Source organism: Mirounga leonina, unplaced genomic scaffold, assembly GCF_011800145.1.
Source record: "Mirounga leonina isolate KUSES-001 unplaced genomic scaffold, KU_Mleo_1.0 Mir_92, whole genome shotgun sequence".
NCBI lineage: Eukaryota > Metazoa > Chordata > Mammalia > Carnivora > Phocidae > Mirounga > Mirounga leonina.
In genome coordinates this window covers 12,464,427-12,490,110 of record NW_023270852.1, presented here as the reverse complement: position 1 = coordinate 12,490,110, position 25,684 = coordinate 12,464,427, and the positions used below count along the sequence as shown (strand labels likewise).

At 48.6% G+C, this 25,684-nt stretch overlaps 1 protein-coding gene across 1 annotated transcript in view; it reads left to right on the top strand.

Moving 5' to 3' along the window:
* LOC118004075 (short transient receptor potential channel 2) overlaps nt 1-25,684 on the top strand; it is a 39,971-nt gene that overhangs the window by 6,422 nt on the left and 7,865 nt on the right. Inside the window, 18 exon segments of the mRNA XM_034995221.1 lie at nt 12-153; nt 955-1,110; nt 3,152-3,330; nt 7,103-7,185; nt 7,422-7,580; nt 9,879-9,965; nt 11,721-11,848; nt 12,525-12,633; nt 13,555-13,575; nt 13,577-13,598; nt 15,644-16,363; nt 18,172-18,280; nt 18,283-18,383; nt 19,453-19,617; nt 20,632-20,806; nt 23,430-23,630; nt 23,716-23,878; nt 24,820-24,912. Of these exon segments, the coding sequence (XP_034851112.1) occupies nt 12-153; nt 955-1,110; nt 3,152-3,330; nt 7,103-7,185; nt 7,422-7,580; nt 9,879-9,965; nt 11,721-11,848; nt 12,525-12,633; nt 13,555-13,575; nt 13,577-13,598; nt 15,644-16,363; nt 18,172-18,280; nt 18,283-18,383; nt 19,453-19,617; nt 20,632-20,806; nt 23,430-23,630; nt 23,716-23,878; nt 24,820-24,912 (2,813 nt within the window).

Sequence of the window (25,684 nt, the reverse complement as noted above, 5' to 3'; positions counted from 1 at the left end):
TTCTGACTTAGGATCCTAAGTATCCTGTGGAGAACTTGCTGAACCCACACAGTCAGAGGGGACCTTGGCTCAGCTGCCCTCAGGACAAGAGTGGGCAACTGAAAGTAGAACTCCAGCTGGAGAGGGCAGTGCCCATTGGCTACATTGACGTGGGTGAGTGAGTTCTCGGAGCTCCGGGAACCTCTGCGGGAGACACAGGAGTAACATTGCCTTCCAGATGCTCCACCAAAGTGGAGCTTTGGAACTGGATGCTCTCAGTTTGGTCTAGCTGAGCACCTTTCATGGAGTAAACCCTTCCTGGTGTGAAGGTGAGGTGTGGCCCTTGCCCTTGGGAGAGGTGTATGGTGTTGGCAGACTGAGGGTTCTGTTCACATAAAATGAAATGGGGATAGCATTCCCTGAATTAGGCAATGTACCTGCCCTGCTTTGATCTGAGCAGTCTGGGTGAAGCCTTAGGACACTGACATAATTATAAATGCCAACAAATAGAACCTGTATACACCTCTAAATATCATTGTCAAGAGCATGTTGGGGGATGAGCTCTGCACACTAATCTGGGAAGGCTCCATAGGAATTTATGGGTTGAGAAGGTTGGCCTTAGAATTCTCTGGAGTAGAGAACTGACAAAGACCATTGGTCTCAGCTCTGTCAGGATGGAGAGATGTCAGGCTCCGTACCAGGGGTTAACAGAGACAGAGATTAGCACTGCCTGCCAGAGCCAGAGGACAGAGAAACAGCAAGTCTACCGAGTCAGGGATGAACCTTCATCTTGTCATTCTGTGGACTAAGGTCTCATCCACTTCAGTTGCTGGCTCAGTGTGTTCCTTGACCTTTCCGGGCCTCCAACTAGCTCTAGAAGGGAAGAATGTCCTCTTCCCACCCAATTCCTTGTGCGCAGTTAGGGCAGCATCTTCCCATCACCCTTAAATTCTTCTCTCAACCTTTTGTCCCCAGGTAACTGTGGCTCTGCTTTCCTGCAGATTGATGTGGGCCGTTCTTCCTGGTCCCTGGACAGACCTTTTGTCACCCTGCTCCCTGCAACCATGCTAATGTCCCCAGCTGACTCAAAGCAAGGGAAAAATCGCTCAGGCGTCCGCATGTTTAAAGATGGTAAGGAGGGACGCTTGGGTGGCTCAGTCGGTTAAGCATCTGCCTTCAGCTCAGGTCATAATCCCAGGGTCCTGGGATCGAGCCCCAGGTCGGGCTCCACATTCAGTCTGCTTCTCCCTCTCCTTCTGCTCCCCCTGCTCATGCTCGCTCACTCTCTCTCTCAAATAAATTAATAAAATCTTTAAAAGTAAAGATGGTAAGGGAGGCAAAAGCAGAAATGGGAGAGAGACTGAGTGAGAGAGATTATGAGAAAGAGATACAGTGATGCAGAGCTAGATAACCCACTATAGAGGGCCATGGAGCTGGGCTGGTAGGTGGGCTTGTGGGAGGGGCCTATGCAGGGGCTCGGTTACATCTGTGGGACATGGGGTAGATAGTGAGTGAACAGCTGTGTGGTAGGTTTGTGTATGAGTTTTCTGTGGTGGGAATAGGTGATAGCCGGGAATATCTACGAGCTATGATTCATATTGACACATGACGTGATTTGGTGGAGGCTGATGTAGAACTCTTCTTTGTGAGTAGTGTTTTTATTTGTATAAATGGACTTTAGTGTGAGTACACTAGTCCCCCCTCCCCCGCACCTCATCCATGGTTTCGCTTTCCACGGTTTCGGTTACCTACCATCAACCACAGCCCAGAAGCAGATGATGCTCCTTCTGACGTAGTGTCAGAAGGTCAAGTAGTAGCCTAACTGTCACAGTGCCTTCCTGCATCAGTCACCTCATGTCATCTCACCACGTAGGCATTTTATCATCTCACATCATCGCAAGAAAAAGGGAAGGTAGGGGCGCCTGGGTGGCTCAGTCGGTTAAGCGACTGCCTTCGGCTCAGGTCATGATCCCGGAGTCCTGGGATCGAGTCCCGCATCGGGCTCCCGGCTCGGCGGGGAGCCTGCTTCTCCCTCTGACCCTCCCCCCCTCATGCTGTTTCTCTCTCGCTCGCTCTCTAATAAATAAATAAATAAAATCTTAAAAAAAAAAAAAAAGAAAAAGGGAAGGTAGAGTACAGTAAGATATTTTGAGAGAGAGAGACCACATTCACATAACTTTTATTAAAGTACATTGTTATAATTGCTCTATTTTATTATTAGTCATTGTTGTTAATCTCTTCCTGTGCCTAATTTATAAATTCAACTTTATCATAGGTATGTATGTATAGGAAAAAAACAGTATATACAGGGTTTGGTTACTCTGTGGTTTCAGGCATCCACTGGAGGTCTTGGAACATGTGCCCCGCAGATAAGGATGGACCATTGTATAAGTGTTAGTATAGAATAATGTTTATGTAAGTGATGGAAAGCTATATAATGGATATAATGAGGCAGTATCCAGTGTTTCCTGAGCTCCAGTCTATGCAGATCTCTGTGTTCACGAGGCACTGCAGAAGAAACATGAGACCTGATTCCTGGTCTCTGGGGATTTACAGTCTAGTAAGGATTTGTCCCTGTTGACACAGAGGTGTTTGTAATATGAAGGAAGAGTGATATGGGAGGGTCACAGGAGGTGCAGGAGATGAGGTACTACCAGATAGTGCTGGGAATTAAAGGTGAGAAGGGTTTGCAGTATTGGTATGTCATACTGGGAGTGACTTTGAAGGCCATGGAGTGCTGTGGGGAGGCTGGGCTCTCATGGTCCTGGAGGGGTAGATGCAGCTCAGCTAACTCACCGGGTAAGGGGTCAGCTCAGACCCCAACACTGCAGGTACCTCCTATCAAAATGAGACATTGAGAAGGTCCCTGGAGAGGTGTAGAATGAGGATGTGCTCATGCTGGGCACAGTGTGGAACCCTGACAGAAGAGCAAATGTGGGAAGGCGAAGCACTGGGTCTGAGTGCACCTTGACTGGCCTGCTTGGGACTGCCAGACGCCGAGCACCAAGGCCTAAGGGGCCAGTTACTGATGACCTCCATTCTTCCTTTTGTTGGAGTTTACCCTATACAGTCCCGTCTTTTCTTTCCTCTCCTCAGTATTGACCTTCTCTTCCTTTCTCCCCTTCGTTTATGCATTTCCTTTCCCTTTCATTTTCTTTCTTTTTCCCTTGAGATGATTTCCTGGTGCCAGCCTCAGGTGAGTCATGGGATCGACTTCGCCTGACCTGCTCCCAACCCTTCACACGTCAGCAGTCTTTTGGCCTGGCCTTCCTCCGGGTGTGTTCCTCCCTGGACTCCTTAGATGACCCTGTGGGGGGTCCCTTGGCCCCCGAGAGCTCTAGGCTGAGCCAGGTATGTACAATGGTGGAACAAGGACTTCATATTTTCCCACCTTTTTTTCAGTTTCTGGTTAGAAAGCTGGTGCTTGATTGAGGGATAGACACACACACACACTCAAATAAAAGCATAAATGGGCCTGCTACACTTCCTTACAAGTAAGAGGGAACGCCCCTCCTCCCCTCTCACCCGTGGGCGAGTCAAGGGAGCGAGGCTTCAGTACAGTGTACCCAAAGCTATTGGACCACTCGTTCTTTAGCATGAATGAAGTCTCTTTTGGATCCAAACTTAATTTCATAGTTTAGGTGTAGGTTCCTGTGGGCTCTAGCTTTCATCAGACTTTTCCTTCTGGCACCTGCCAGACTCAGGGCTCACTTACTGTCTCTCTGTGGGTCTCTGTCGCCTGACCCACCTGCCAGGAGAGCCAGTTAGAATCTTAGATACGTGCTCTGCGATTTCATCTGTTTTCCTGCTTTCTTTCCCTGGACAGCACACTCATACTGCTAAGACAAGGTAGATAGGTAGCTGGTCAGTTTACCTCCCCTCTTCTCAGCCAGTTTTCTAGTTATTTTTTCCTCCTAAGCCTATTCAGACTCCTGCTTTCTCGTCCCTGGTGTCTTCATTTAACTTTCCAGTACCCTCCATCATAATTCCCTCCAAACAAGTACAAAGACAGAATCACACAAAGCTAGAGTCATAGAATTCTAGAGGTGAAAAAATACATGGAGTTCATCAAGCCCCATTCTGCACCTCTTCTACATCTCAGCTAGGGAAACTTCCATAGTCAAATTCACACAGTGAATCAGAGCAGAGGAGGGACTAGAAATCCGAGTCTCCTATCATCATACCACAGCGCTTCCTATGCACACGATGCGTCTTTAGAAGCTCCAAACATCTGACCTAACCAAAAGTTCAGCCCCAGGAGTGAATGTCACAGGTGTCATTCCTGTCACGGTTACTGAGAAAAACAAGAGACTGGGCATTGGGAAGAGAAAAGGGAGGAGGAGGAGGAGATGCTTCTGTCATACAGCCTCAGGAGAGACCCAGAGAACTGAGACAAAGTAAAGCCTGGTCTGAGATTTCCTCCTTCACAGGAAAAGCTCAAAACCAGTGGAAGCAGTTTGGGTACTCTGCCGAATTCGGCTCTGCAGCGGCCTGGGGCTCAGTGAGTGGCGCAGTAAAATGCAAGCTCTGCGAGATTAGGGACCTGTCTGTCTTGTTCCACACGGATTCCTGGCAGCTAGCACAGAGCGCAGAACAAAGTAGGCTTCTAGATAACTCACCGCTCAGGGGCAAGTTGTAGATAGGAACACCATAAAATTTACCATCCAAACCCAGAGACACTTGGAGCGCAAAAAAAAAAAAAGGGGCTGTGAATTTTATCAAGACAACAGTATTGTCCCAGGCAAACCAGGAGATGTGGTCTCCCCAACTATGGGCTAAATAAGGGCTTCTTAGAGCCTTTTCCGTGTGGGTCATCTCAGTTACTCTGAACCTTTAAGACCCTGGTGGGATGGAAGAGGGAGTCAGCAGCTCCAGAGCCATAATGTCAGAAGGGCGTTGAACATCAGCAGCAGAGTGAAACATACTGCACACATCTCAGTGGAAACCACAGGGAAAGAGATCCTGAAACGTTTCTACAAGAGAGGGTTGGTACATGGAAACAGATAGCTAGCATTCAGTTTTGTAATTTAAGATGTCTAAAATTCCATAGGCTTTTTTCCTCCTGTGTTGTAGTAATGGTATATTGTGGTGATAGCAGAACACAAGGGCTTTTAGGCCTGTGAAATAGGGTATTTCGTGGCACTGGTTTTCCAGTTAGGAAACAGAAGCACAGAGAAGTTTAGTGAGATGCCCCAGGTCACGTGGCTAAGGAGGTCTTGGAGTGGATTTGAACTCAGGCCTCCTGACTCCACTTAACCTGTGCTCGGGAGCCCAGTTCCTAATCTCACTTAGAGTTAAAGTTAAATAAACCATCTCTCCACACCCATCAGTTGTCCTTTCTAGTAGCATTCGATCTAAAATTTATGAGACAAGGTAAAGAAAAAATAAACACCCTGGAAAATTAAAATATTTCAAAATTACTGCTAGGTCCAAGATGAGACTGTGATGGCACTTATAAAATATTAAACAGTGAATGTGATTACTTAAATAAATAAAAACAAGCTGTGAATATGAATAAAAATACTACTTCTCATACTTGCAGAATGAGGTCAAGGTCATGCTTTACAAGAAAGATGTTTACTTTTTTTTTTTTAAGAAAGATGTTTACTTTTATTATTTTTTTTTTATTTGAGAGAGAGAGAATGAGAGACAGAGAGCATGAGAGGGAGGAGGGTCAGAGGGAGAAGCAGACCCCCTGCTGAGCGGGGAGCCCGATGTGGGACTCAATCCCGGGACTCCAGGATCATGACCTGAGCCGAAGGCAGTCACTTAACCAACTGAGCCACCCAGGCGTCCCGAAAGATGTTTACTTTTAAAAGAACCTGTGATAGGGGTGCCTGGGTGGCTCAGTTAGTTAAGCGTTGGACTCCTGATTTCAGCTCAGGTCTTGATCTCAAGGTCATGAGCTCAAGCCCCACACTGGGCTCCACGCTAGGCATGGAGCCTACTTAAAAAATTTAAAAAGAATCTGATAGAAGAATCAGAGCTGCAGATTAAAGACAAAATTTTTTAGTTCTTTTAAATCCAAGGGAAAAAAGTAAATTTGGAAAAATAAAAAAGGAAATAGGTACAGATGAATTGACACAGATAAATTGAATTTTGACAAGATAGAAACTGTGGCACATACCACATAAAGAAAAGCTATTTAGAAATGATCTATTGTGTGATTATCACATGTAGACATTTCTGAAGTTAGAAGTAGAGAGATTTATAAAATTCCTGTAATAGTTATATATAGTGGCTAGGCTAATACTTATGGTATCTATGTACGCATACGTACATACACATCTCTTTCTATCAGTGGCTAAAATTGGTAGGTTTGTAGTTGCAGGTGAACAAAATAGTTCACAGAAGAAATCATACTGGAAATTAGACAATATTATTAAATAATATTTCGAGGGCGCCTGGGTGGCTCAGTTGGTTAAGCAACTGCCTTCGGCTCAGGTCATGATCCTGGAGTCCCGGGATCGAGTCCCGCATCGGGCTCCCTGCTCGGCAGGGAGTCTGCTTCTCCCTCTGACCCTCCCCCCTCTCATGCTCTCTCTCTCAAATAAATAAAATCTTAAAAAAATAATAATAATAATAATAATATTTCGAAGAGAAAAATGATGAGAATGTCCCCAAATAGTTCAAAATAGAACTATTTTTAAATATAGAGAAACATGGGTATACTTAGTTTCTCTCACTTAGGTATATAAAGAGAGATAAGTGATTTGAGTTTTGTACCTACACGAATCAATTTTATATACGCACAGATTGAAACCACACACACACACACACACAACCACACACATATATATGCTTTCCAAAAGTTTGCTCGTGATTATCAGTCTCATGGCCCCATTTTTCCCGACAGCATATATTCTTTGATCTTTCAGGATCATGACAAAACCCTTAGCATTGGGAAACTAAGTATACAAAATTACTGAATCTCTGAATCTCGTATCTTACAGCTGGGAGAGAGTGTGCCCACAAGCAAAGGTACCACATAAAGTTATAGCAAATATCCATACGTACTCTCATTGAGGCGAAGCCCTCAGGTTTGGGACTATCCCTGGTACTAGGTGGCAGTGCCCCCTGGTGGTGGATATCTGTAGTTCATATTTCTCCATTTTCTTCTCAGGGCTCTGATGCTCCGGAGTCTGGTCCCAGACCCTGGCTGGCTAATCCTTCCATTCGGAGGACATTCTTCCCAGATCCCCAAACGTACGTAGCTACCAGAATGGAGGTCTCTTGTCCACTTTTCAGTTCTTTCTCCTGAAAAAAGAAAGGCTACCAAGTCACTCACAGGCACTCACTGCCTGGTTTCCCCCCACTTAACCACATCTCTCGATCTAACCCTATCTGTAGATCAGACTTTCTTGGTTAGATGCCACTGAGCAGGGTGAGCAGAATGGAGTCTCTGTTCTGAATGAAACCGAGTGCTGTCTGTCTCCCTGCAGGAGCACCAAGGAAGTTTCAGAGCTTAAGAATATCCTAAAACAGCTCCAGCCAGGGGCTTTGGGCCGTTCAGCCCACATGGTACTTTCGGCTGCCCGGAGGGTGCCCCCCACGAGCATGGCAAGCACAAAAACCAGCCATGAGGAACCAGGTCCTAGTCAGCCAGCCCGTGCAGGTGAGTCCCCATCACCTACCTGTGGCTCCTCACTCTCCCTAGCACCATGCTTTCTCCCTGAATCCACCGTTTTGCTATACAAGGAAGCCTCGCTAATGGGACTTCATGTGGGAGAAAAGGCAATTGTCAGTGTCTTGTTACCAGAAGAGAAATCCAATATTGTATAGTAGTAATTGAAAGAACACTGGCCTAGAAATCAGGAATCCTTATCTCTTTGGGCCTCAATTCCCTTATCTTCAAAGTGAAGGAATTAAACCACATAGCATATAGGCCTCTCCCAGTATTAATGTTTTGTGATCACTTCAGTAGGACAGTTAAGTCAGGGTGGTGGTGTATGGAGCTTATTGGAGAAATAAAGTAATGGAATAGCATGGTTTTATCACAGAGGAAGAAAGGATTAAACAAGTTGGAGCTCCTTCTTTGCACCAGACATGGCTAAGGCACTTTTACTAACTTAACTGTTTAATGCTCATAACAAACTTATGAAGTAGATCCTGTTACTGTTACATTTTACAAAAGAATCTGAGGTTCAGAAAAGTTAAATATTCTGAGTCACACAGCTAATAAATGTGTGTGCCACTAATAAGTGCCACTAATAAGTGGCAAATCCAGGATTTGAACCCCGGGGTTCTTGGTTTTAACTGGTCTAGACAGCAAAAGAGAGAACACGTAGAGTTCTCATTGAAAACCTTTGGTTTCACTCATTGCTTCATTGGGAAAATTTTTAAAAAGAAACAGTTTATCTGTCATTTTAAAGAACTGAACAAATTACCGAAATAATAAGTATGTTATCTCATTGCAGAAATAGGGTACATTGCTCATCTATGTTTGCATAAACAAATTTCTCCAAAACTTGGTAACTTACAACAATATTTATGATTTCACAGTTTCTCATAGTTGGGAATCTGGGCCTGGCTTAACAGCATTCTTAAGGCTCCAGATCTGACACAAAGCTACAGTCATTGCAAGGCTCCACTGGAAATGATCTGCTCCCCAGCTCACTCCCATGGTTGTTGGTAGGAATCAGTTCCTCATGGGCTGTTGGATTGAGGCTTCCCTCACTTTCTTCGCCCTGAGAGCCTCTCCCTGGAGCATGTCATAATGTGGAAGCTTGCTTCATCAGAGTGAGCAAGCGAGAGAGCGAGAGAGAGTGCTAGCAAGAAAGAAGTCCATCTGGGGCGCCTGGCTGGCTCAGTCAGAAGAGCATGAAGCTCTTAATCTCGGGGTTTTGAGTTCGAGCCCCATGCTGGGCATAGAGATTACTAAAAAATAAATATATAAGCTTAAAAAGAAAAGTAAAAAGAAAGAAGTCAGTCTCTTATAACCTAATCACAGGAGTGGCACCCCATCACTTTTGCTGTATTCTATCCATTCAACACAAGTCATTAGATTCTGCCTAAATTCAGTGGGAGTCATGAATACCAGGAGGCAGGAATCAGTAGGATTCATTTCAGGGCGCCTGGGTGGCTCAGTTGGTTAAGCGACTGCCTTCGGCTCAGGTCATGATCCTGGAGTCCCGGGATCGAGTCCCGCATCGGGCTCCCTGCTCGGCAGGGAGTCTGCTTCTCCCTCTCCCGCTCCCCCCTCTTGTGCTCTTTCTCTCTCTCACTCTCTCTCTCAAATAAATAAATAAAATCTTTAAAAAAAAAAAATAGGATTCATTTCAGAAGCTGTCTACCACATGAGGAAGGATGTAGTTTATAATTTTAAGAGACAGAAAATGGGAAAGAACTAACCTTTTGGGGACACCCAATCAGCTGGGCACTGGAGCTGTGAAAGCACCTTCAGAAATATTAAATACTATATAAAGTGTTTTGGAAGTTCTGAATAGCTAGACAAATGGTTGTTGCTGGGTTTTGTTGCCACTCATTTGATAGATATTTATTGAACATCTCTATGTGCAAGGCTCCGTGCTAGGTGTCAAGGATACCACAGTAAATAAAAGAGCAGTGCTCCTACCCTAACAGAGAGACTTCTCCATGTCATACAAGTAAGTCTAAAACTTCAGACTGTGATAAGTACTTCAGAAGCAAAGCATAGGGATGCCCGGTGGCTCAGTCAGTTAAGTGTCTGCCTTCGGCTCAGGTCATGATCCCAGGGTCCTGGGATCGAGCCCCTCATCAGGCTCCCTGCTCAGTGAGGAGCCTGCTTCTCCCTCTCCCTCTGCCCCTTTCCCCCTGCTTGTGCTCTCTCTCCTTCTCTCAAATAAATAAAGTCTTAAAAGAAAAAAAAGAAAGAACATCATATGTGAAGGCCTTTTTGTTAATGCGCTAGATGTAATGAGTGTTTCTAACACAGAGCTCACACCAGAGGAGCAGAACTCAGAGAATGATGTGAGCAGGACAAAGAGACGGAAAGTGCAAGCCCGCCGGTGAGTAGGTCAGCCTGAAAGATCCATATCACCTCCCCAAACCTTATTGCCCTTCTGTGCACCTGTCCTTCCCCAACCTGTGTCTTAGTCGAGTCAGAGAGTACCCTCGTGTCTGCATCTTGATCTCAGGGTCTGGACCTAGAGGGTAAGTAGAGAAAAGATGTCCTTGTCCACATGTTGCCGGTTAGGCAAAGAGGGAGCTCTGTAGGGAATTAGAACCTGGAGATGAGTACACTGTATCTCATGGACTTCATTAAAACTGAAATCTTTTTCTGTTTTAGGGAACACTGTCAAGACAATAAAAAGAACACACAGATTATGTGAGAAAATATTTGCATATCATATTCAATAAGGGACTTGTTTCTAGAATACATAGAGAATGCTTACAACTCAACAATAAAAAGATAACCTAATTCTTAATGGACAAAAGACTGAATAGACTTTTCTCCAGAGAAGATATACAAATGGCCAATAAGCACATGAAAGGAATGCCTAATATCATTAGCCATCGGAGAAGAGCACATCAAAACCACAGTGATTACACCCAGTAGGATAGCTGTAATCAAAAAGACAGTAGCAGGGGCACCTGCCTGGCTCAGTCGGGAGAGCAGGCAACTCTTGATCTCAGGGTCATGAGTTCGAGCCCCTGTGGGGTATAGAGCTTACTTTAAAAATAAATTTAAAAAAAAAAGACAATAACAAATGTTGGCAAAGATGTGGAGAAATTGGAACTCTCATACACCGCTGGTGAAAATGTAAAATGGTGCAGTCACCCTAATAAACAGTCTGACAGTTCTTCAAAAAGCTAAACATAGAGTTACCATATGACCCGACAATTCCATTTCTAAAAATAGACCCCAAAGAACTGATAACAGGGGTGCCTGGGTGGCTCAGTCAGTTCAGTGTCTGCCTTCGGCTCAGGTCATGATCTCAAGATCTGGGATCGAGCCCCACATGGGGCTCCCTGCTCAGCAGGGAGCCTGCTTCTCCCTCTCCCTCTGCCTCTCCCCCAAGCACTTGTGCTTCTCTCTCTCTGTCTCAGTTAAATAAATAAGTAAATAAAATCTTTAAAAAAAAGAACTGATAACTGATAGCCAAAAAGTGGAAACAGCCCAAATGTCCATCAACTGATGATCAGATAAACAAGATGTGGTATATTCATACCATAGAATATTGTTCAACCATGAAAAAAGAATGAAGCACTGATGTAAGCTACAATATGGATGAACCTTGAAACATGCTAAGTGACAGAAGTTAGTCAGAAAAGACCACACAGTATATGATTGCATGTATATGAAATGTCCAGAATAGACCAGTCCACAGAGACAGAAAGTACATTAGTGGTTGTCAGGGTCTGAGGCGGAGAGGAGTTAGGGGTAGTGACTACTAATGGGTTTAGGGTTTCCTTTCGGGGTGATAAAAATGTTCTGGAATTAGATAGTCATACACAACCTTGTGAATATCCTAAAACTGTTGAATAGTTACTTTAATAGGATGAATTTTATCATATGTGCATTTTATCTCAATAAAAGAATAATTTTAAAAACCTGAAAGCAATAACAGAACTTCTGTTCTCAGATGTTCAAGGCTAAATGACTTCCCTCAGGTTGGATACATCAAGTGGGAAAACCAGGACTCCAACCACGGCTTCTGGCTCCACATCAATGAGTCCACACTCTTTTATCCTAACTCGAGGCTCCTTCAGCCCTTGTAGCCTCTTACTAATAGCTGGTCTTTAACTACTCTTTCTCACAGGCCTTTATCCAGCTCGAACTCGCGGCCCAACCAGAGGGGGATGGCAAAGGCAGGGCAGAGAGAACACCACCGACCCCAGGCCCAAAGCAGTGGGGTCCAGGACAGTTCACTGTGCCCCATTTGTGCAGGTGAGCTGCTGGGGCCCAGGGCTTATTGTGGGACTACCAGGCATCACTTGCGGGAGGACTAGGAGACCTGGGAACGCTGCCAGGGAATATTCGAGCTTGGACTCCCAGTCTTCTCCGCAGTTACATACAAGTCTGTTTGGAACACATGCTTACATTGTGTTGGCCAAGCTGAGGAAGGGACACGGGCCCTGTCCCCAGGGGAAATATGAAACAAAGCAATAGGAAATACTATCAGAGAGGGCCTAGCATTTCCTTCCCAACTGTTTCCTCCATGTCCCAATTCTCTAAGTCCCTATTCAAATGATACTTATTTGCCAGGTCTTCTCTGATCTTCTCAGCTCATCTTTCCGAGCCGAGCCCCTGCACTGTTCTCAGATTCCCTTGCACTTGGCACTTCTCACTTCTGCTTTGTATCACAGTTGCCTGTGGCCATAGCTCATCTTTACCCCTGAACTCTACAGTCCAGAAGGACGGGCCTCAGTTTCCGCCCCTCGGCTCCGGACACAGTGAAAGGCCTACAGTAAACCCTTGATAAATGTTTGGCGCATTCACGACCGGACAGTGTCAGGCGTAGAATATCCAGCCAGAGTAAATTTCCCGCAAAAACAGCCACACTGGGGTGGCATCGTGCCTGGGAGCGCGCCCAACTTTGCTAACCTCCTTCTCTCCCCCTTAGGCTCCTTCAGCACTGAGGTTCTTCCCCGGCACGCGGCCACCTGCGGAGAGATCTCCCCACCTCGGCAAGCCTCTCCCTCCTCATCACCATCTTCATCACAGTCCGTACTGTGGGTGTCCTCCCCGGAAAGCTCACCACCCACATCCTGGGTCCAGTGCCCTCTCTGCCAGTTGTACTTCTCAGCAGGAGAAGTAGAAGAACATGCCAGCATGTGTGGGGAGGTCCCGCAGACATGAGCCCTGAGGTGCCATGGTTTTGGCCCCGTGCCCTCTGTGACTAAAACTGGGGAGTGGGTCTTGCGACAGCTAAGAGCTGATAAGGCCCAGCTGCCTTCCTCCTTTCTTTCCACTCATTCCCTTAGGACTCTGCCTGAGGGCACCTCTGGGCCCAGCCTGCTCTCCACTCCCGGTTGTCAAGGCTTCTGTCACCATGGCCCCCACTTCCCCCAAGACAGCTCCATCCTTTTCCCCTTTAGAACTTCTTGGGTAGAACTGGTGATTTCTCTAGGGCTTTGGGACATAATCCAGAATGTCTTCCTTTCAGTGAGTGATGCGCATCCTCATGCCCATTTTCCTAAAAGGAAAACTGAGACCAAATGAAACAAAAGCACTGCCTGGCAGATAAGATCTTGTGATATACTGGGAAGTTGAGAGTGATTTTTGAGCACGAGACTAACTTCCAACATCCCATGACCTTAACTCCCAGTATCCTTTGTGGGTTCCCTCCCTAGGTACGATCAGGTAACGGTGTTACTGTGTGACTTGAAGCAAGTTCTTCATCCTGGACCCAGAATTAACCCTCAGTAACAGAAAACCGCCGTCCTCCTGCTTGCAGAGCTATTCTAGGGATCAGATGGGTTGATGACTAAGGAATGGGTCTAGGCTCGGCTGTGGAACCTTGGGCAAATCCCAGTCCCCATCTGTACAATGTGACAGTTGGACCAGAGGGTCTCTAAGGTCCCCTCCACCTGTGATATTCTCAATTCTATTCCCACCTTTCTTGAGCAACTATGTCCTCTCCCCTTTCCCAGAAGTTTCCACTGTGTGGTACTTACCAGTTCCTCTGGTCTCCAGGGTACAGGGCAGAGGGGGAGCAGCTGGTCCTGGCAAAGGGAGGGCCCAGGGCGGGGTTTTGAACTCAAGGGTAGGAAAGAGGAAGCGGCACAGTCAGGGGAGCAGACAGAGCAGGAATTAAGTCCTTTGGTCCCTACCAGCATAGGCGGGTGCAGCCATGGACCTCCTCACGGTAAGAGGCCTGCTCTCCTACTTTCCCTCATCCTGCTCCCATTTCTGGCCATAATTAAAACAATAGATTGAGCCACAGGGGCAGAGAGGACATTCCAGTCACCGTGCAGGTGATGGATATTGCCATGTTGGTGGAGGAGAGCCCCTGGAGCCCCAAGCCTGGGCCCAGAGAGAAGAGCAGTGAGGGGGGCTAGGCCCGGTACAAGAGAGTGACGAGGCAGCACTGAGAGAGAAATGCTACCCAAAGTAGGAGAGGACAAAGCCAGGAAAGGTTGGTGGGAGGAGCATTAGGATCTGCTAGGAGTCCTGGACAGAGCTAAGGGACTGTGAGAAAGCCCAGGTCAAAGACCCTCTGCGTGGACCTGTCCTTCGGAGGCTCTGGGACTCTCAGAGGGATGGGCAGCTGGGAGAGGAAATCAACAAAATGGGAGCTGGGTCCTGGGCAGATCCTGTGTTAGACTCCCCGTGCAGCCCATCCACCTGCTTTAACCCACCCCTTCTCAGAGTACCTATGTTGGCCCACTGTGTGTGGGTTCCTGTTGAGGGTGGCAGCTGTGCTGAGGAAGGGGGACCCTGGCAGGACCCAGTCCTGGCCCTTCCTCACCTAAGAATCTACACAATAAAATGGTGACGAAGGAAATGTTTGTAATCTTCAGTGCTGCTGGCTTTTAAGATGAAGGAGGTGGCCGTAAACTAAGGAATGCAAGGAACATAGCTCTAGAAGCTGGATTGGATTCTCCCTTAGAGCCACCCTGTCCTGCCAACACCTTGACTTTTTAGCCCAATGATACAGATTTCTGAATTCTAACCTCTAGAACTGTAAAAATAAATTTGTAGAGTTTTTGTACAGCCAACTTTTTTTAAAAGAAAAGGATGCTTTTTGGGCGCCTGGGTGGCTCAGTTGGTTAAGCGACTGCCTTCGGCTCAGGTCATGATCCTGGAGTCCCTGGATCGAGTCCCGCATCGGGCTCCCTGCTCGATGGGGAGTCTGCTTCTCCCTCTGACCCTCCTCCCTCTCATGCTCTCTGTCTCTCATTCTCTCTGTCTCAAATAAATAAATAAAATCTTTAAAAAAAAGAAAAGGATGCTTTTTTTCAACCAAGACCAATTCTCTAAATATCAGTATTTCAATAAAAGGGGTATTTGTTAACAACAAATCTATACAAGAAACTATTATTATGGTATGAAAGGGTGTTTCCAAAATGATTGATTCCTAGAAAATGTGGAAATGAAATTTATCCCCTATACAGACATAATCTTTTGGGGAACATTCATATTTTCATTATGTAAGATGATTACATTAGATAAACCATAATATACTAGAGTATAGCATGTATATTTGATATAGAAATTAATTTCAGAGTAATACATAGATAAAGGTGGTAGCATTCTTATTTTCCTTAAAAGAAAAAAAATGGAATCATTTATTTGTTTACATTATTATATCCCACATTTTGGGTGTTTTGAATGAGTAAAGATTCCAGAAGTCCAAAACTAGTAACAATAATTCCTATTTGAGTTGAGAAGTAGCATAAAGGGGAGTTAAGAACACCAGCTCCTCAGCCAGACTGCTGGGTCCCCATCTCATCTGAGTGGCTTAGCATATCTGTACCTCAGTTTCCTCTCCTGCTGAAGGGGGCGTGATCGCTCCTACCTCACAGGGTTATTGTAAAGAGTGAGTTGCTGTATTTGGGAAGTGCTCAGAAAAGAAGCATATATAAGCACTACATTAAGTGTACTTCGAAAACGACATTGTTAGTATGCTTTTGGGCGAAAGCAAACTCGTATGGTGTCTGGGCCGAGGGCTTAAAGGTGGAAGGGTGAGGGAGGCCCCACAGCAAAGGAGGTCCTTTGCTCTCTCCGTCCTTCATCCAGCCACAGCCCACCTGGACGGAGATCGCGAACAAGAAGCTGAGGTTCCCACCTCCACTCCTGGCCGCCATCCAGGAGGGGCACCTGGGCCTAGTGCAGCAGCTGCTGGAGTCGGGGGTCGAGGCGTCGGGCAGTGGGCCAGGCGGGCCCCTGAGGAACGTGGAGGAGGCCGAGGACCGCTGCTGGAGGGAAGCTCTCAATCTGGCCATCCGGCTGGGCCACGAAGCCATCACTGATGTGCTGTTGGCCAATGTCAAGTTTGACGTCTGGCAGATCCACGAGGCCCTGCTGGTGGCGGTGGACACAAACCAGCCGGCCGCAGTGCGGCGCCTGCTGGCCCGGCTGGAACGGGAGAAGGGCCGCAAAGTGGACACGAGGTCTTTCTCACTGGCCTTCTTTGACTCGTCGATCGATGGCTCGCGCTTTGCCCCTGGCGTCACTCCGCTCACCCTGGCCTGCCAGAAGGACTTGTATGAGATCGCCCAGCTGCTCATGGCCCAGGGCCACACCATCGCCCGCCCCCACCTGGTCTCCTGCGCCTGCCTCGAGTGCAGCAACGCCCGCCGCTAGGACCTGCTGAAGTTCTCCCTGTCCCGCATCAACACCTACCGCGGCATGGCCAGCAGGGCCCACCTGTCGCTGGCCAGTGAGGACGCTATGCTGGTCGCCTTCCAGCTCAGCCGGGAGCTCAGGCGTCTTGCGCGCAAGGAGCCTGAGTTTAAGGTCGGAGTCTCATACTTCCCCCCCTGCCTGTGGTCACCCATATCTGTCCTTTCACATGGGCAGGGGTGGGCCTGGGGCGGGGGTCCTGGGGCGTGGAAAACAACAGAAAGATGATGAGGCCTTGTTCTGTTCTCAGTAACCCTCCATTTTGTTGTTGTTTTAAGATTTTATCCATTTATTTGAGACAGAGAGAGAGAGCACAAGCGGGGAGGAGGGGCAGAGGGAGAGGGAGAAGCAGGCTCCCTGCTGAGCAGGGAGCCCGATTCGGGGCTGGATCCCAGAACCCCGAGATCATGACCTGTGTACCCCTCCATTTTCATGGGTAGTTACAGAATCCCACCCTGAAGGGAGAATCTCATTCTAATGGCAGAGAGCCATCACTCTAGGGGCACCTAGTTTTATGGGGGCAGCACAGACCCCATGCTAGGGATACCCTTGGTCTAAGGGAGGAGGGAGGACACAGATAGAAAAGCAGCGAGAGAGAGATGACATTCAGTGGAACCCGTCCTTTCTGAATACCTCCTGTGAGGTCCCACATTGAGCATTGTGTGTTGGGGCCCCAAGCTTGTGATCCCAAGCAGGGAAGGGCAGAGTGAGGTGGACAAGCCACTCCTAGGATGCTCAGCTTCCCTTTGTGCCTCTATGGAGAATGCTACATGGCTTCTAAAACCCAGAAAAGAGAGGTCGGGGGCTACAGCTATTGTGCTCAGGACAGACTCCTTTGAAGAAGCAGAATTAATCTTGGCTGCACAGCCAGGCGGTTTAAAGTGAAGAGGAGTCGGGAGGATATTTGCAGTAGGGGTGCAGTGTAAGCAAAGGCTGTTGGGTAGAAAAACTCGACATGGCGATGAGTGCGGGGGCCCATGCAGGACAGAGAACGTGTGAAGGGGAGGTGGGGAGGCCCAGTGGCAGGGACTTGTCAGGAGCCTTGATTACCACCAGCCCCATTCCGTCCCTCACTCATCCACCAACATCCCCTCTGTGCCAGGCAGACTTGGTCCCCATGCTCAAGATCACCATTAGGCAGGGACACAGACAAGGCTATTGAAACAGAGGCCGAAGGCAGGACGCGGTCCATGCCAGGTGAGCCGGGGAAAGAGCATGCTGCTTCACCAGAGTTGTGGAAGACTCAGAGCTCCCACTTCACAAGTAGCAGGAAAGAGGGGTCCTTCCGAAGGACTCTCCCTCCGTGCTCGCAGCAGCCCCACAGAAGGAGGCAGCAGAGATTCTCCAGGCCTGGCAAGGGGAAGCCCCGTGCCCCATGCGACACCACCTGAGGGACCTTGCTGGGCTCGGGCCTCACCTCCTGGAATTCTTGCCTGGATTCTCCCTGGGATTGGGGCCCTGAGTAAAATCAAGGCCAGGCTGGGTAAGTGGAGGCAAGAACTGTCCTACCCGTGTCTGCTGCTAAAACTGACAGCTTCTCAGGTAAGGTAGGCGCTCAAAAAAAAAAAAAACGAACGAAATGAACCCACAAGAGGCACGCAGAGCAGGACGAGAAGTGGGCCGGGAAACGGACTGGAGGGGGGAGGTACAAAGATGGCAGCGGGGTTTGGGCTGTAATGACCTAGGGATGAGGTAGACGGAGCACCAGAAAAGCAAAGCTGACACAAGAGGCACCTCAGAGCAAGGAGGAGAGCTTTGGGGTGGCAGAGGACAAAGGAACAGACGACTCAGGGTGACACCACATGTGGGGAAGTGAGGGCCCGCAGCAGGACAGAGGGGGCCCAGGCCCGCTGCTGGGAAGGTGGGGCTGACTTAACGGGGCTGGGGCCTCAGGGTGGCCACACACACCGGCTCCCCTGCAGCCCGAGTACATTGCTCTGGAGGCGCTGAGCCAGGACTACGGCTTTGAACTGCTGGACATGTGCCAGAACCAGAGCGAGGTCACTGCGGTGCTCAATGACCAGCGCGAGGATGCGAGACTGAACCCGAGGCTGAGGGCCTAGGCCAGGCCTTTGAGGAAGGCATCCCCAACCTGGCGAGGCTGCAACTGACCGTCAACTACAACCAGAAGCGGGTCAGCTGGGCCCTACCTACCTCCCCCACCCCTGCCCCGATCCCCGCCCAGGCAAGGCTGGGTATGCCCTGGTGCAGCCCAAATAAGTCCTCTCCCTGCCTTCCAAGACTCTAATCCCAAGCACTCTTCCATCTAGGCCCTTGGCCCTCTGGGTCTCCTCACCTCCCTTCTTAACCTTTAGTCTAAGCCCCTAACCTCTCCCCAACCCTTGGAAGTCCCATGACCCACCAGGACCCTACCTTCAGCCCAGACATCTGGGTTTTACTCAGCTCTGTCTCTGGCCTATGCAGTAAGTTTGGTCCAGTCTTCTGTTGTTAGACTTCAGTATCTCTCTCTATTCAGCAAGATTAGCTCTCTGAGGGCTTAGATATAAAGTGATTCCATTATTCCCCACCTCATTAGATGCCTGTCTCTGTAAGCTAAAGACATGCTCCTTTTCTAGCCTCCCCACCCTTTACTCCTCCCTCTCACCCACTCTCAGATATCCTGTCCCACCAGGAGCTAAACCAAAAACCTTCCTTCATAACAGCTTCCCTGGCCCTGCCCTCCAAGACACCACCCTATTTTCCCTGCTCCTCCCCTCCTCAGGACTGGTGCCCCACATCTCTAACAAGACAGGGCCCCTGAGGGTTCTGGGCCTTGGGTACCTAGTTCCACCCATCACTGCCTTAAGTTCAAGAATGTGGGATCTGGAGGTGCCTGGCTGGCTCAGCCAGTAGAACATTGGACTCTTGATCTCTGGGTTGTGAGTTTGAGTCCCATGTTGGGTACAGAGATTACTTAGAAAAAAGAAAAAAATGTGGGATCCGGAGAGTGCAGAAAAATCTTTGAGTTCAGCTTCTCTTTCATAGACTAGGAAACCAAGACCCAAAGAGGGGTGGGGTCTGGGGTCTGCCCAAGGTCACACGGCAAATGAGTTGCCTTTCTTCTGAGCTAGGTGGCCTGAGAAGAAAAGAAATATGACTCAATCTTTGTGGCAGGGAAGGAAGGACTACGTACCCAGCTGGCTCCCTCCCTCTCTTCCCTGCCTGGTAACCACCCACTCTGCTCATGCGCCCTCTCTGCTTAGTTTGTAGCACACCCCACCTGCCAGCAAGTCCTGTCCTCCATCTGGTGTGGGAACCTGGCTGGCTGGCGTGGAAGCACCACCATCTGGAAGCTCTTTGTCGCCTTCCTCATCTTCCTCACCACGCCCTTCCTCTGCCTTGGCTACTGACTGGCACCCAAGTCCCGGGTACTGGGAATAAAGTTAATGATAACTGCCATTTATTGAGCGCTTGGCGAATATGCTCTTTGAGTCACCTGAAGTGGCCCTGGGAAGTCGGTCTGACGCTGATTTATAGAGGAGGCACGGAGAACAGAAGTGCTCTTTTTGTCCGGGGTACACAGGAACAGCACAGCCAGGATTTAAACTGAGGTCTCTCAGCCTCCAAAGCCTAATCTTCATATACAAGCCCATACTCTCCTAAAGAGACTCCCGCCCCAGCCTACAGGTTCTTTGAGAGCCTTTACGGACTCAGATGTTTTTATTCCTTCATCTCAACAAGTATCTCCTTGAAACCCTGCTGTGAGCCGGGCATTATGCCTGGCCCTAGGGATTTAATGAAGAGCAAGTGATGTCAGCCAGATGAGGACCAGGGAAAGCCGTCCTCCAGAGAGCAGGAGCAGGGTATTGGAAGGTCCAGGGGAGGGAGAACATAAAGGATTAGTGAAACTGAAAGAATGTCTGTGTTGCTAAAGCATAAGTAGAAATAGCAAGTGGTGGGAAGCAGGCAGGGGCCAGATCTAGCAGAGCCTTATAAGCAGTGATGGAAGCCAGTGTAGGATTTTAATCAAGGGAGTGATCCCATTAGTTGTGTATTTTAGAAAGTTCTCTCTACTAGAGGCATGAGGATTGAGGGGATGGGGCAGGAGTTAGGAAGATGGGGACACAGGAGGACAAGAAGGAAGAAGTTTGGGATAGAAGATGATGAATTTATTTTTTAACTTGGTTGAGCTTGAACTCAAGGAGGCTGTGGGACCTCCAAGGGGAAGTTCCTTCACTTCTATGATCCTCAGTTTCTTAGCTGAGAAAACGGAGAATAGTAATACTCATACAGTTGTGAAGGAAATAGATATGAAATGTAGTACATTCTCAATAAATGCCTGAATACGTGCATGTGTGAAAGGAGGAGTCTGGAAGTTCTCCCAGGAAGGGGGGAGATGTGAACGGTCTCTGAGAACCACGCTTTCCCTCCTTGCCCCCAAGCTGGGCCGCCTACTGAAGATCCCAGTGCTGAAGTTCTTGCTGCACTTGGCCTCCTATCTGTGGTTCCTCATCTTCCTGCTGGGCGAGTCCCTGGCCATGGAGACACAGCTGAGTACCTTCCGAGGCTGCAGCCAGAGCATCTGGGAGACTTCCCTACACATGGTTTGGGTCACAGGTACATGTGTGGGGCCTTTTTTTTTTTTTTTTTTGTAGCTGTTCCCTTGGTGGGCTGCCTCGCTGTTCTTCAAAATAAGTATTCCAATGAGGGGGCCCTCTCCCTGTGGATGTGCCCTGAACATATAACCAAACCCCCCTGGGCTCTCCCACACCAAAGGACCTTTTCCGTTCACCCCTAGTTAGGGGATCTATCCCTGTGATAACACTCTGGACCTCCCTATCCTCTCACAAATAAGACACGGGTCCATAGTGTCAGGTGGGAAGTCACCCTGGTTGTCATGGTAGCCTACCAGTACACCATCAGGCAATCTGGTCCCAAAAGTCATGGAACAGAATGGCTCATGGACCAAATTGAGATGCCTAATTCATACAGTTTATTAAATCCCTAAATGGTATGCTTAGGATGGTGTGGTTAGGGGGAGCAGAGTTGAGGTCCAAGCAGGGGCTACAACAGCGAGAGGTTGCCTGGCCCCAACACTTCATCTATGGGAGAGACGTGGGGGCAAATACGTTTGGCCACAGCTGAAGCTTGCTAATCATCCTGATGGGCAGCTCTGTGTTTCCTTTGCAATCCTTGTGCAGAGGACACAGAGGGCCAGAATGGGTATTACCAGTGGGTAGCTGACTTAAAAGCTGGTGAGTCCTAAGAGCTTCTTCTGCCGCATGTATATTCAGTATATCGTGAATATTTAGAGTCTACCCATCCCTTTCTATGTATGTTCACACACATATGCTCTACTCATTTTATTTGTTCAATATGTCACCCAAATAACTAACTTATCTATGCTCAGTGTATAAGTTTCATTCATTCCATTAGTTTTCTTCTAGAGCAGAATCAAGTATTCTTAAACAATTCAGCAAAGGCAATTACGAGAATCCCCAGAGCCTTACCTAGCCTCTGGCGGGTCAGCTCGGCGGGCTGGGCTGTTGGCCGCTTCCTCAGCTGTCCTCCCCTCATTCTGCTCTAGCTTAGTTAGCAAATCTCCCCAAGCTACCACCACCAAATCCACTGCTCCACCTTGTACCAAGGCCTTGATGACCAAAAGGAAACCTGGCCAAGAAACTCTGGGGAAGAAAACAAGAGCAGTCCAAGAGGAAAAGTTTCCCATCCAATGATTTACTAAACATGATGGACCTATGCTAAGTGGAAATAAAGCCAATTCTGTTCCTGCCCATGGGGGAAGAAACGTCTTAAGAAACCAAACTCTGCATTTCTTCATGCACGAAGTGCTTGTTGCTACCCTACTGTGAGTGAAGCCAGGATCGATTAAATTTGGTTCCATCCACCCATGCAACATCTACCCCAGGCTCCCGAGATAGTCTCCCAGCCCCGGCCCCTGCCCACACAGCCCTGTCACCTGGCCGGCTCTCCCCGCCCCTCCTTCCAAACTCAGCTTAAAGGTCACTTTCTTTGAGAAGCTTTCCCTGGCCCCCAAATCAGGGTGAGGATCCGTTTCTAACCACTCCCGTAACAGCCTCTCTATTCCTCTGCTGCTCAATCTGAGCATTTACCACACTGGATTGTAACCACTAGGTTACTTGTCTGTCTCCCTCGCTGGCATCCTGGGAGGCCAGGGGCTGTATTTGTCTTATTCACCACCGAGCCCCACTGGCACATGGTAGCAGCTTAATGAATGTTGGTTTAATAGTGACTCCTAGGCCTTGCGCTGTGCACTGTGGACAAGGAGATGAATCAGACACAGTCCCTGCCCTTAAGGGCTGCAAAGTTCAGGGGAAGTGAGGGGAGGCAGACCCAGGAAGAGATATCCCGCAGTGCCCCGTGGTTGATGGCATCACAGAGATCTAAAAGAAGCTGTGAGAGCCGAGTGCAAGGGGCAACTCACCCCACCTGCTTAGAGAAGGCTTCGCAGAGGAGGTAGTATTTGACCTGGGCCATAAAGGTGAGCCCAGCTTCAAACCGGTGTGGAAGGGCCTTCTAGGCAGACGGAAACAGCACACACTTGTATCTAGGGAATGGAGAAGGGTACAATACAGCAGGATTACCTGGCTAATAGGGTCCAGCTCCCATAACCACCCCCATCCCCAGGTCTGGCTCTCAGAGCAGGCAGATAATCTGGAGCCCCTTCAAATCAATATTCTCGAAATATTTGTCCAGTATTTGTTCGGTGGAAGGCAGGGAGAAACAGATTTAAATCATTCCCTCCCAGCCCCAGCCTCTCCCAGGTATAGTTTATACATATCAGCTGCCTGGGGTCATCGATGCAGGCCACACCATAGATGAGTCTGCATCAGCCAGGAAGCTTTTATTTGTTTGTTTGTTTGAGAGAGAGCACAGGAGCGAGGTGGGGAGGGGCAGAGGGAGAGGGAGAGAGACGATTTTAAGCAGGCTCCACACCCAGCACAGAGCCTGTCACGGGGCTCCATCTCACGACCCTGAGACCATGACCTGAGCCGAAATCAAGAGTCCGAGGCTCAACCCACTGAGCCACTGAGGCGCCCCAGGAGTGTTTTTTATTTTCACGGAGGATCATTTTGTCCTTACGTAGATTGCATGTTTATGTTTTATCAACTCTGTCCCCGTGATAGTTTAGCTCTCTGCCCCCGCCGTGGGTAGGTGCCCCCACACCATAACCTAGCTCTCCCCCTACCACCTCCTTCAGGCTTCCTGTGGTTTGAGTGCAAGGAGGTGTGGATCGAGGGCCTGCGCAGTTACGTCCTGGACTGGTGGAACTTCCTGGACATGGTCATCCTGTCCCTGTACCTGGCGGCCTTCGCACTGTGCCTCCTTCTGGCCGGACTTGCCCACGCGCACTGCCAGGATGCCCCGGATGGCGCTGCCTGCCACTATTTCACCGCGGCTGGTGAGTGCCCCCCGACTCAGCTTGAATCCCCCGATCCCTTCTGTCCCCTGGCTCTCAGCCTCAGCCCCCATTCCACCCCGCACAGAGCGAAGTGAGTGGCACACCGAGGACCCCCAGTTCTTGGCAGAGGTGCTTTTTGCTGTCACCAGCATGCTCAGCTTCACCCGTCTGGCCTACATTCTGCTGGCCCATGAGTCACTGGGCACTCTGCAGATTTCCATTGGCAAGATGATTGACGACATGATCCGGTGCACACTATCCCTGCTCAGAGCATCCTCCCCTGTCATAGACTCCACTGGATCTCCTTGTAAAATTCCCTAGCCCTCTGCCACCCAGCTCCCCCTCCCCCACCCCACCCCTGTTGTAGCCTAACCCATGCTCACCTCTGGCTCTAACTCTGCTGATGGTAAATCCTGTGCAATCGGACTCAAGGTTCACTCATCCTTGAACCACATCTCAGCATTTCAGTCCCTGCCTGGGAGACTGGCCCATCCCCAGATTTGATTGCTTCAATTCAATACCCTTCATTCTCAAGGAAGAGCTCCTGCTTTGGCACCATTTTAATTTATTTTTTTAAGATTTATTCATTTATTTTAGAGAGAGCGTGTGCATATGAGTGGGGGTAGGGGGGGAGGTAGGCAGAGGGAGAGGGAGAGAGGGAGAGAATCCTTAGGCAGACTCCCTGCTGAGCACAGAACCCGAGGAGCTCAATCCCAGGACCCTGAGATCATGACCTGAGCCGAAATCAGGAGCCAGATTCTCAACCAACTGAGCCACCTAGGTGCCCCTGGCACCATTTTAAATGACTTCTCCTTTCCCATCCCTACTTTCTCTATTCTTTTTTTTTTTTTTTTAAGATTTTATTTATTTATTTGACAGAGAGAAACACAGCGAGAGAGGGAACACAAGCAGGGGGAGTGGGAGAGGGAGAAGCAGGCTTCCCGCGGAGCAGGGAGCCCGATGCGGGGCTCGATCCCAGGACCCCGGGATCATGACCCGAGCCGAAGGCAGACGCTTACCGACTGAGCCACCCAGGCGCCCCGACTTTCTCTATTCTTCATAGTCCAAACGGAATACTTGTCAAGAGATACTGAGCTTGGGAGGGCATCGCCCGATCCCTCTTCCCAGAACCTGACTTCTCCCAAGGTGAAGACTTTCTCTGACCCCTCCTCTTCCCCTCCCTTGCCAGGTTCATGTTCATCCTCATGATCATCCTGACCGCCTTCCTTTGTGGTCTCAACAGCATCTATGTGCCCTACCAGGAGACAGAGCGGCTGGGCAAGTATGCTGGGGCAGAAGCAAGATGGGCAGGTGGGAGTCTGGGACGGAGAAGCCTGGAGCTTAGTGATCACCTCTGCCTTCCCCTCCTTCCTCATCTATTCACTCATAATTAATCTCTTGTTTGGGCAATAATTAATTCACTCTCTCACTGATTCACACTTATTCATTTGTTTGTTAACTCATTCATTTACTCACTTTCTTCCCAAACTTATTATTTTGAAAACTGTCAATCCTATGAAACAGTTAAAAGCACAGTGGACACCCATAATCCCTTTACCTAGCTCCATCAATTGATGATATTTTGTCACATTTTGCTCCATCTATTGTTCTCCTTACTCTTTTTTTTTTCCCTCGAAACATTTAAAAGTAAGTTGCAAACATCATGACATTTCATCCCTAAATATTTCAGGAGATTTCCTAAGAGCATAACCAAAAAACCATTATCACACTCAAAAAATTAATTTATTTTGGGGCGCCTGGGTGGTTCAGTTGGTTAAGTTTCAGTCGGTTAAGTGTCTGCCTTCACCTCAGGTCATGATCTCAGGGTCCTGGGATCAAGCCCCATGTCAGGCTCCCTGATCAGCTGGGGGCCTGCTTCTCCCTCTCCCCCTGCCCCTCCCCCGCTCATGTGCTCGCACGTGCTTTCTTTCTCTCTCTCTCTCAAATAAATAAAATCTTAAATTTATTTATTTATTTTTCTTTCTTTCTTTCTTTTTAAAGTAGGCTCTACATCCCACGTGATTCTTTCTCCCAGGGTCATGAGTTCAAACCCC